The following is a 12,001-nucleotide window of genomic DNA, read 5'->3' as shown; positions in this document are numbered from 1 at the left end:
AGACATTCAAACTAAATTGCTTTTATTATCAGACCGGTGCTGATTTTATTTTCCTGATCATTTATTATTCTAAAGTTCAAGAGGTGAATTAATTAAAATAGGGGTTTCACTTTAGGGTGTTCAGTGGTTTTGGGGTTCTTTATTTTAAGGGATTTTAAATTGTTAAAAAAAAGGAAAAAGTAGCATGTAGGCCTACTATTTTTGTCACACTCTTGGAAGTCCAAAGCACGACGATAAAGATCAAGATACTAATTAGTCTTTAATAATAAAGATTCAAAGAACAAACTCATATAAAGGCAGATTGGCAAAGTAGTACGACCACGTAACACTGACGATAACAGATAAATTAAGATTCAAACACAGGAACTTAAATACACAGGTTAACATGGTGAACTCAGCTGAACAGGATAATACAATTAAATCAGAAACCATAGCAACTGAACACACAGACAGGAGTAGAAAACAAGGACAGAAAACCAAACTAAACTGAATATAATTGTGACAATATTGATGTTATCATTTCATTTTACTTTTCTAGTTTTTAACATTAAAAAATAAAGACAAACATTAAGAAATAAAAAACAAATAGTGCATAAAGGTTTGTAATTTTTATTTATTTATTTGTAAACATTAATCTCTCCTTCTTTGTAAAAACATTGAAAAATAGTCCTTTGTTTTGTCTTTCTAGGAACTTTCTCCTCATCACCAGTGCTGGGGTTACACATTACAAGTAACGCAAGTTCCCTTTCAGTCAGTCATTACGAGTTACGTCAGTGACTGACAGAATGGAGGTTTCGCTTAGAAGCCTATCACCTTCGAGTTCTTACAAAACGAGCCAATGGCAAAACAATGCCATGGGTCTGCGGAATTTGCATAGCGCAACTCCGCTCCACCTTGTGGGTATATAAGGAGCTGCGCGTGCAACCTCACATTATGTTTCTGCTTCGGAGCCGAGTGTTTCTTCACTTCTCTCCACTGCAAAGCTGTCTACGAGTTCTGAGATACGAGACGAGCGACTCTTCAGCGGTGTTGGTGTTACGGCGTGTTCCAGTGAGATCTCATTCCTGCTGCTGGTCTGTGCAGTGATCTGCCAACACTGTATGTCTTCTCCCTGGGCGTATCAGCACTGCTGTTGAGTTTTATCCTCTCTAAAAGAGCTGCACACGGCGCATCTTTTTAAAGATGTCTCACCCGTGTATTTCTGGGTGCAGTAGACAGATTAATTCTGCTGATGGGCACGAACACTGCCTGATGTGTTTGGGCTTGAATCACGCTCAGGCAGCATTCGTGGATGTGTCATGTTCTCATTGCAGGAATATGATCATCGCAATGTTGCGATCGAGACTCAATGACCTCTGTAGAGGTAGAGTCCCCTCCGCCACACCCCAATCAATTCCCTCCACGAGAGGGGATACTTTGGCTGGTGGCCAAGGTGATTTGAGGGTGACAGTCTGGAACAACCCGACGAATCCTCCTCGGGCCACACCCCCCTCTAGCACATTGCAACCTGTGAGGTCGCTGACCCGTCTTGTGGCAGGCCCAGCATTTCATTTGGTGCCCCGGAAGATGACGTCATGTCTATCGCCGCATCACAAGGTGGGATTGAGTCATCTGGAGATGAAGACTCGGCTGTGCTGCCTCCTTCGGGGGTGCCAGGATTGCCCAAGTCTGATCCAGAACTGACAGCCATGCTTTCCCGGGCAGCCGCGACCATCGGGCTTGTGTGGAACCCTCCGCCATGTCCCAAGCGCTCAAGGCTTGATGATTGGTTTTTGGGGCCGCCCCCAATTCCTTTCTTCCCGGAAGTGCATGAAGAGGTCATGAGATCATGGAAGTCTCCTTTGACTTCTCGCGACCGTTCAGCAACCTCTTCCGCCTCCTCTGCCCTCGATGAGGCTGTGGCCAAAGGGTACACTGGTGTCCTCCCGGTGGAGCATTCTGTGCCGATGCAACTGTGTCCTGTAGTGGCAAACAATCTTACGCCACCTCAGTTCTTTTGATGATTCCAGTGGTGTCTCTCTTGGGCCCTTGCGGTCGGCCCCTCTCTCTCAAGTTTGCGAGGTAGGGCTGGAACTACTCAGTCCAGGTGGCCAAACACCGTCCGCTCTCGGGTCCAAGAGACACATCCAAGGAATCCTGCCGACAACACCAAATTGTAGTGGCAAACAATTTTACATCACTGAATAAGAGACAAACATGGATCAATTGTCTTTAACAATTATTTATTCCCTTGCAAGGAAAGGTCAGCAGTCATACAGTCATTACAAAGTGCCTGCAGAGTGTGACAGCGAGTGGGGGGTATCCTTCATTCTTTATAGTTGTTCCTCCCCCAAGGTTGTTTTCCCGAGGCTACATCAAGATACATCTTAGCCATAACTAACATATTGTTTAGATTTGTCTATCATACTTAATCATATTACACCCTTGAATGGAGACTCTCTGTCTCGGTCATACATTCAGTCACATTTACTTTTGTCCGGTCATATACAAGGACATACACATACATATATTAATAAGAATATGTATCTCGACACCTCATTAATCTAATTACCATCATATTTCTAAGATTCTATGAATATAATTAAGTGCAAACATAATAGAACATTAAATTTCTTCCACAGTCCCCAATCCTCCACCTGGCGTGGTGACCCTAAGCACCCCTCCAAAGCCTGTAGGTTTTTGTCCACTCTCATGGCTAAAGCCTATAGAGCTGTGGGGCAGGCTGCCTCCTCTTTGCATGCTATGGCCATCCTGCAAGTATATCAGGCACGGGTGCTCAGAAACATGTACGAGGGCAGGGCTGATCCAGGGCTCATGCAAGAGCTGCATACCACCACTGACCTCGCTCTACGGGCGACGAAGGTGACGGCACGCTCCCTGGGTCAGGTGATGTCCATCCCCAGATGGTTCAGCTGATCTGGGAACAGTTTGGTGACGCACAGGTAGATCTGTTTGCCTCCCAAGACACTTCCCACTGCTGCTGGTTTTACTCCCTTATTAGTTTACATACTAATAAGCAAAAATGACATTACATTTGTGTTTCCTTTTTTTTTTAGAAGAAAGATTGTTGAACTTTCTTCTCCTGCCCAATTCTTCTGCAATCCAGAATGGTGTGCCATAATGTACAATTTTTAAGGCCTAATAAATTACGTTCCTTAAAAAGTAACTAAGTTACTCTTTTAGGGAGTAAAGCAGTTTTGTAATGCATTACTTTTAAAAGTCACTTTCCCCAACACTGCTCATCACTGTAATTTCTAAAGGAATATTCTCTCTAAAATTGCTTTGGGACAATATTTATTGATACAATATTTAACATTCTTTATATTTTAGAAAGGGGGTCCCTCATGAGGTAGTCATCATATTTGTGATTTTGGCATTATGAGGGAATAAATTAATGTCATTATAATAATTCATATAATATTACATGCTCTTGATCATACATTATATCACATGATAGTTTTAAAGCCCGATGCTAAATAATAACAGATATGCAGTGTCTGAATAACCTCCTATTTAACTGTGGCTCTGTAGTAACTGTGAGCATACAGCCTAATTTCTCTTTTCATTTTTTTAACAGGGATTGTATCATTGATCTCTCTGGCAATCCTTTCGTATGATCGTTACAGCACTTTAACTGTTTACAACAAGAGAGCCCCAGACTACAGCAAACCCTTGTTGGCTGTCGGGGGTTCCTGGCTCTACTCACTGTTCTGGACGGTTCCCCCACTGCTGGGCTGGAGTAGCTATGGACTGGAAGGGGCAGGAACCAGCTGTTCGGTCACATGGACCGCCAACACCCCCCAGTCACATTCCTATATCATCTGCCTGTTCATTTTTTGTTTGGGACTCCCCGTGCTGGTCATGGTGTATTGTTACAGTCGACTCCTCTGTGCTGTCAAACAGGTAAATTCCATCAAAACATATCAATTCAAAGTTAATATTACAATATAATTATGTGTGTAAAATTTCTACATAACAGGGTAAGGAGTTTAAAAAAGTCAGATTTCACAACTCAAAACTATTGCCTGCAGTGCTGTTTACAATCCTTTTTGGAATTAAACTATGTCTCTCTTAGCTTAAACTTGGTCAGTATCTCAGACTTTAAACCGCCTCAAATTATGTTTAAGTCAGTGATATCTGGAATCCACACTCTCTACGCTAATTATTATTATATTTTTTTTGATAAGTCAGTGCTAAAAATAAAGTTTCCAAAAGGGGGTTTTCACTGCAATGCCATAGAAGGACTTTTTTTGTTGTTCCCTAAAGAACCTTTTAGGGTGTGAAGGGTGTTCACACTTGTAGTTCGGTTCGCTTGGTTCGTTTGGTCCGTTTGGTCCAGACCAAAAAACAAAACAAAAAACATTTAATCCTGGTCCGCTTAGCATTTGAACCTAAAGATACGGAACCTAAAGTCATTGGGATATGTTCACATCCTGATTGGTCGGCTTTTATTATACGTATACTATTTAATGACGGAACTTACCGAACATCCAAAACAATGCTGTATGCTGGGCTAAATGCACTTACTGTATGTGCGTAGCCTATATATGATGGTATTTTAAACAGCTGAGAACTCTCGAAGAGCTTATAAAATGTGTAAAGGAGTCAGAACAGCGGCAGGAATCCCTCCGCCACACACACAAACGAGGATCTGCTGCAAGGAGACGCTGTTCTGATGCCTGAACCGAACTGAGATGGGCAACATCGCGACTATGACGAGAAAAAAACTGGTATGCTTGAGCATTCTGTCCTTTTTAGGGTCGCATCTTGTGACATAATGTCCCACTTTTGGGTCGTTTACATGTCTTTGGTCCATGTTGTGTTCATATTTAATTCGGACCGCACCAGAGTTCATATGGAAGTGGACCGAGACCCATCTTTTCAGGGGTCTTGATCCGCTTGTTTGGTGCGCACCAGGGTTCGGTTCAACACTTATTCAAATGAACCACACTAACAGAGCACAGAGCACACTAACATATAACCTTTTGTATAATGGAAAGGTTCATTGGATGTTGAAGGTTCTTCATGGAACCATCAATGCCAATAAAGAACCTTTTAATTTTAAGAATGTACTGCTCTAGATTCTAGCTTTTAAAAGTGAACATGAAACATTGTGCATTAACATAATAAAGAAGAACCTATAACAATTTTTTTAATGTGGTTCATTATATTTGAAATGCATTTTACTTTATCTTTTCATACACTCATAAATATGTGAAATTGCTGAAATCGTATAAATATCAGTAAATTATGTTCATGAAGCTGATGAGTCAGTGGTTCCTCTAAACCACAATGTAGGTTCATTCTATAGTGGATCGGAAATTCTTTCTTGAGGGATTTGTGTATCCTGAAGACTAGTTCTGAATCATCTGCTGGTGCAAACAAAAAATACAATCTAATTTACATGTTTTTCCACAGGTAGGGCGTATCAGGAAGACAGCAGCAAGACGGAGAGAGTACCACATTTTATTTATGGTCATCACTACAGTGGTGTGCTACCTTTTGTGCTGGATGCCTTATGGGGTTGTTGCAATGATGGCTACGTTTGGACATCCGGGGATCATCACACCCATTGCGAGCGTGGTGCCATCCCTCCTTGCCAAAAGCAGCACAGTCATCAACCCTCTTATTTACATCCTTATGAACAAACAGGTTAGACATTTCCAACTTTTTATTTAGCACTGAATCATAGGATATGTTTTCTTATATTTCTCAATGTATAACCACATGGGTGCTTAAATGAACATTCCTTCCACTAAATACATTGATTTCATTGTCTTTACTCAGTAAAAACTGAAAACAAATTACCACCCAATAGAAGTAACAATGTCAAGTACTGGAATGATTGTAAGAAATTATAAATAATATTAAACCCTTGGTCGGCAACCTTTTAGTCATGAAGTGCCATTTTTACGTTTCTGAGTTAATCACTGTGCCACAACCCCACCCCACATAAACACATTTTAAATATTCATAATGGCTAACATAGAAATTAGGACTTAGAACAGAACCTTAAATATTCCTGAAGCAATTTTTCATAAAATTTGTTTTACATTTTTCAAAATCCTTTAGTTTGTTTTCAGGTTTAAATTAGACTTTGAAGAACAGATTTCCAAAGGGCCTATTTATACCAGGTCATGCATGCGTATTAAATTATCAGATGGCTATCTGTTTTGGTAAAATTGTTCCATTTACACCATTTACATCTGTATGCAGGTATGAGGTATTTTATCTGAATGAAATAAATACACCTCTCTTTTGCTTTCGTGCCAGTGATTAACCCTCGGTAAATAGGTGCCATAGGTTGCCGACCACTGCCCTATTAAAATGTGAGTTCTTTAGACAATAACAGCAGATAAGTATTGGTGCAGCTTAAATTAAAACTTTCTTTCTGCGAAAATACATTGCAGGTTTTTAAAATACATGTACCAAGTTTTTAATTATAAAGAGCAACAAGTAGATAAAAAAGTATAATAGAAATATGCACATGAGTCCAGCTTCTCAGAGAGATCTGTCAGTAGTATTCATAGTAATTTATGAAATTTAAATTAAATTAAATAAATAAAAACATTTCTCAGTTATCTACAGTTAAAATCCAGTTATCTTGGCTCTATAATATAATAACAGCTTTAAAAGTTTCATCTAATTGATGAGAAGTGCAAAAGATTTAATCAAAATTTACCACAAAATATTATGAGAACAGCACAGAAATGAGAAATCTCTTTCCACTAACCACATTAAACATTCAAATAAAAAAAGGTAATCATCCTTTACAATATGTGAGCATCCTTAAAGGTGCACTGTGTAATTTTTAGCGACATCTAGTGGTGAGGTTGCGAATTGCAACCAACTGAAGTTACGGTGACTGACAGGAAAAGATGTCATCGTCTGAGACAGCAGAGAGTAGCTAGTTAAGCAATGACATTTCTTTACAAAATAAATTAAGAAATTAGGTTTACTTAATTATTCAGTAAATTGATATGTAATTGCGAATATTATTGTTACTTGTTCATCATTGTATCAGTGTTTTATTCGCTAACTTTAGCTAGCTTCTTTACCTGAAGAACAACATTGTGATGAAACGCGTTTGTCCGTTTAGGGCTACTGTAGAAACATGTCAGCGCAAAATGGCTATTTCAAAGTAAGGGGACCCGCGGTGTATATAGATAGAAATGGCTCATTCTAAGGTAATAAAAACATAAGGTTCATTAAGTAAGGTCTTTATACACCACTGAAAACATAGTTATGTATATGATATTGCATTTCTGTCAACAGATCCTACTAAATATTACACACTGCACCTTTAAATGACAATGATAAAAAAATCCCAACGTTTGGGAAATTTAAAACTTACGTTATTCAATCCTCTCTTCACACTTTTTTTCTTTGTTATAATTAGAACACAAACTAGAATTTGATTCCACTCAGGAAATAGTGTAAGTGGATCCTTATATTTACAATCTCTGTGCTAATTTCAGTAGCTCGTCCAAGTAAATTGAGAATTTACTTTGAAACTCTCGTCTTGTCCTGCATCACAAACATGTTTTGTATTCACAGCATCTGTGAGTTGAGGTCAGTTCTGAATATGTTGCCAGTCTTTTAGTATAAGGGCCATATGAGATGAAGCCTCCCATCAAGACTTCTGTGAAAGTGCTGTTAATTATCCTCCTCATTATAATGTCTTGTCTCAGATTGTTATAAAAACTATATGTAAAACCCCTATTAGATGACAAAAGTCTGTGTTAGTTTAGATCAGATGGGTTTGTACTGTGATATGTCTTTAAATCACAGTGGACAGTTGATCTTACTGAATCCTGGCAGTGTGACCTTTCCCTTTTTCTTGAGGTCCTCCTCAAAAGCTGTGCTCATGCGCTTAACAAGCAGTTTCTCATAAAGCAGAGGGTGGTATGCCCCAAATGTGCAGGCTGCATCGTAATACTTCTCATGGTAATGGCACAGATCAGTTGTTCTCATAGAAGGAATATACTCGTACACATGGACCTCCTCACAAAGGTTCATCATCAGGATGATACCTGTCACATAAACACACAGATACACATAAAGTTGATATATTCATTATAATAAATGGAATACAGTGAAACAGTATACAATCTGTAACTATATGAATTCGAACATTCTCATTCATATGACTTATTATTTTTGTACGATCTGCTCATTCCCCAGTGACGGTTATATTTAGCATTTAATTATTAAAATATTTTTGTTTGGGGTTAATTTTGTGAGTTCGAAACAGCTTGCCAAAGCAAACTTTCCAGAAAATTTTGCTTCAGATGGTAAACACTTTTGAATGACCACTGATCCGTGGCAATTACAAAATAGGTAGGTTTAATCTTCACCGGTTCATTTATTCTGTTCATTTTGTCGAGGTTAGATGGGAGTAAAACATGAACACACTCAATAATTGCTTTATAAACTGTTGTAGTTGTAAGTTGTAATTCTAATTGAAAGTGACACTGACACTGCTTAATACAGTAAATATGCTTGCTTTAAAGAAATCTGTTGTATAAAATGTTAAATAAATGTGACTTGACTGGAGTGCTGAATTGCACAGCTGATGCAAACATTCACATCGCTATAATCAGATGCTTTCTTAACTGCTGTTTTCTCTGCTGTCACTTTTGTTGTAGTATTTTGTTATTGAGAGAAAGGCAGCACATATTTACATATTCACCTAAACGCTGCTCCTAGCAGCGTCGGATGTTTGCTAATAGTATACTGCTGCAAAGTATTTTGAACTATTTACCCCAAGTGAAGAATGAAAGGAACCAGATGGAAAGATAGTCAGTGAATAATGACTTGCATTTAAGTTTGTTCCTCACACAATCTTTTGTGTACTTTAACTGTAAACATACATCATATCCACCTTATTCCATGACGCTTTGCATGAATTATGGGTGTAACTTCCGTTAAGCTGTAAACAATCAGTGAAAGGCTCGCTCTATGAACGCAATAATTTGTTTTGTTTTTTAAAAACAATGAGGTACAATGAGATGACATTATTCTACTCACCCTTCGAACCATCGAACAATAAAAGGACATTTAAAAGTGTAAAAGCGTCAACAAGGTACTTTTAACAGACCATGAATAACCCCAAAAGCGCGATTCTTTCCACAGCAATAATGGATGGGTTAAATATCACTGTAGTAATATATATCTGTATTGTGTAACATACGTTGCCTTAATAAAAAAATTTCATTAAATGTTCAAAGTGATTTCCGTCATTTTGACAGATAAATTGTATTTACCTGCGAAAACAAACCTGGAAAGAGATATGAGGATTTGAGGAGAAAAACAAGAGAGTCTTCATGCATTCTAGTGAGTTATTAATGGAGAATATCATAAAATAAATCGTGAGAAAAGACCACAAATGTGCAGTATATGTTGTCCTTTTTCATACTTTTACACAATGCAGCGACTTGCCATAGATATCATGAAAATAGCTCTTGCTATTTAATAGCTAATATAAAATAGCTCTTGCCATAGCTATTATGAAAATAGCTCTTGCCATAGATATCCTTTTTATATCATGTCACGTTAAAATACCAAGTGTAACGTTATGACGTCATGATGTCAGAAAATAAAACATGAAGGAAAATTGACAGCTCATTCAGTCAAACTGATAGATAAGCTTTATTTGTAGGGCAACCTTATGATTTGAAATGATTAATTTCGGTCTTTTTTAATGGAAGTACCACCCATAATTCAAAACGCAGTTAGCTTGTCAGGAATAAGGTAGATATGTCAAAAGACTTCATAAGAAACTTGAAAACTCCAGACCCAAGTCATTGTAAGAAAAAAGAACCAGTACATTAACAGAAGAAAGAAAGTCATACATACTTGAAATGACATGATGGTGAGTAAATGAAAGAATCTACTCAAAGATCTTGTGGTTAAATCTATGTTAGTACACGCTACACATTGTCAGCTGTGTGTACTGTGGTCTAATGTTGGCCAACTCTGTGAACTGTTGAATTTTTGTTTTACATCAAGACTCTGTCATCTGCCTGCAGGCTGTCAACATACAGTACACAGCTTGACAGCACCCTGCCAAGATCAGACACAGAGTTTTCTCACTACACACACACACACATGCAGGGGACACACATCAAACACTTGGCAGTGTAGCCACATGCAATATGAAAGCCAATCAGGGGCCTAGATGCATGGGTCGAGACCACTCACCCAGCCAATCAGACAATGTGTATCATGAGATGAACAACAGGGCATCCACCCCTTGGGATAGCCAATCACCTTAGACCATTTGTTCGGTGCACACATCTATAGGTTGTCAAGGTGACAAAGTGATCTAAGTGTATTGACTAGCATCAACCCTGCAACTATCATTTGAGTCACTATCATTTATGTTGTTTACTGTAGGTCAGGTCCTGCCAATGTGGACTGGATTGAATTTAAATAGCATCCCTAGGCATACTACAAAACCTGTGAAGAGACACACACATAGGTTTGAATGTAAACAGCTATTTCTACACACCTAACATCCGACATCTAATCAGAAATAAGAAACAAGTGCTTCAAAACATTCCATTCAATAATTATGTCATGTGGGATGACCCTTTAAAATGTAATAATATTCATGAATTAATAATCCATGATACTAATAAATAATTCATGTAAAATTATGTATTATAAAACCTCTGAAAATAATGATTAAGATATGTACACTTCCATGATGTATTACTTGTAAGATATAAAGATTTTAAAGATTTATTTATTTTTTAACCATATGAAACCAACATTAAAATGAGTACATTATAAAAAATTGGCACACGTGTTTTAAACTTGATTTTTTAATTATTTGTCTGTTGCTTTATTGTGAACACTTACTATTAAGATATTCCCACTACAACTGGCCATAAAAAGAATGAAACAAAAAATGACATTTAAAAATACATTTAAAATGTACTGAGAAGGTGCAATTCAAAGGATTTCACACAAATGTACAAAATCTTTAATGGTTCTGCATCTTTTGTGTCTCTGAAAATATGAGTGGTAATTTATTGTGTTTTGTGCAGTTTTACAGGTGTTTCCTTATCCTGTTTCATTGCAAACACAGCTCTCTAGAGAATGGACAGTCCTCTTTGCCCTCAAAAACTACTGTCATCCAGCTCAACCGAAGGGCTTATAGCAACCCAGCGGCTGGCAACGAACCTCCTTCCATTGGTCTCCAAAATGATTGCAGCACCCCTGTCTCGGGCTGAACCAATACACACACACACACACACACACACACACACACACACACACACACACAAACACACACACACACACACACAAATCACACCTTTATTATTCCAGCTCCACCCTACCCAAAACACGACATACATATTTGACAAAATTATGACAAAATCGTCTGTGTAGTGTTGTTGAGTGCCTACCAATCAAAAGCTGAAAATCAGAACTGTAGCAAAGTGATCTCTATAGCCGTCAAACTGTTGTCTGACCTAACACACCAACCAGTATTTGTATGTGATTTGTCAATATAAATGTTACAAAGAGCGAGAAAAGTGCAACCAGTTACTGGTGACTTGTTAAATTGGATGTGTAGATCATGTGCTGGTGCATTACTTATAAATGTTCTTGGCCCCATGTTGTTTTTATGTTCCCAACCCATTTAAGGCCAGGTCTTATTAAGATGTTGAATAAAGCTGTGAATTTCAAGGAAACACCCACAAAACTGGCAAAATCCTCCACCCATGACTTCTTTGTATTCTATTTGTACCCTGATCCTAATCTCACCATTAGCTGCTGGAGATCAAGGATGTTGACAAGTGGATCATTAGTCACATCATTGCTTCAAAGTAGTCCAGTGACCCACGACAGTATATCCAAACTTGGTCACTAGTGGTGATGTTGAAGGAATAGTTTAATAAAAGGAAAATCCTTCATTCCAAACTTGTATGTTTTTTTCTTCTTCTGCTGCTGAACATGGATAATTTAATGAATATCCGGTTGGGTGAAT

The 12,001-nt window shown here is 38.2% G+C and overlaps 1 protein-coding gene across 1 annotated transcript in view; it reads left to right on the top strand.

The window, feature by feature from the left end:
• Positions 1-11,934, top strand: part of tmtops2a (teleost multiple tissue opsin 2a) — a 54,480-nt gene extending 42,546 nt beyond the window's left edge. Inside the window, exons 2-4 of the mRNA XM_084128326.1 lie at positions 3,578-3,903; positions 5,419-5,652; positions 11,055-11,934. Of these exons, the coding sequence (XP_083984452.1) occupies positions 3,578-3,903; positions 5,419-5,652; positions 11,055-11,240 (746 nt within the window). The 3' untranslated portion in view covers positions 11,241-11,934. The remainder of the gene's footprint in view (positions 1-3,577; positions 3,904-5,418; positions 5,653-11,054) is intronic.
• The last annotated feature ends 67 nt before the right edge of the window (positions 11,935-12,001 follow it).

Source organism: Abramis brama (assembly GCF_963993115.1).
Source record: "Abramis brama genome assembly, chromosome: 11".
Lineage (NCBI taxonomy): Eukaryota > Metazoa > Chordata > Actinopteri > Cypriniformes > Leuciscidae > Abramis > Abramis brama.
Note: the sequence above shows the minus strand (reverse complement) of the source record. Positions and strands in the feature narration are given on the sequence as shown.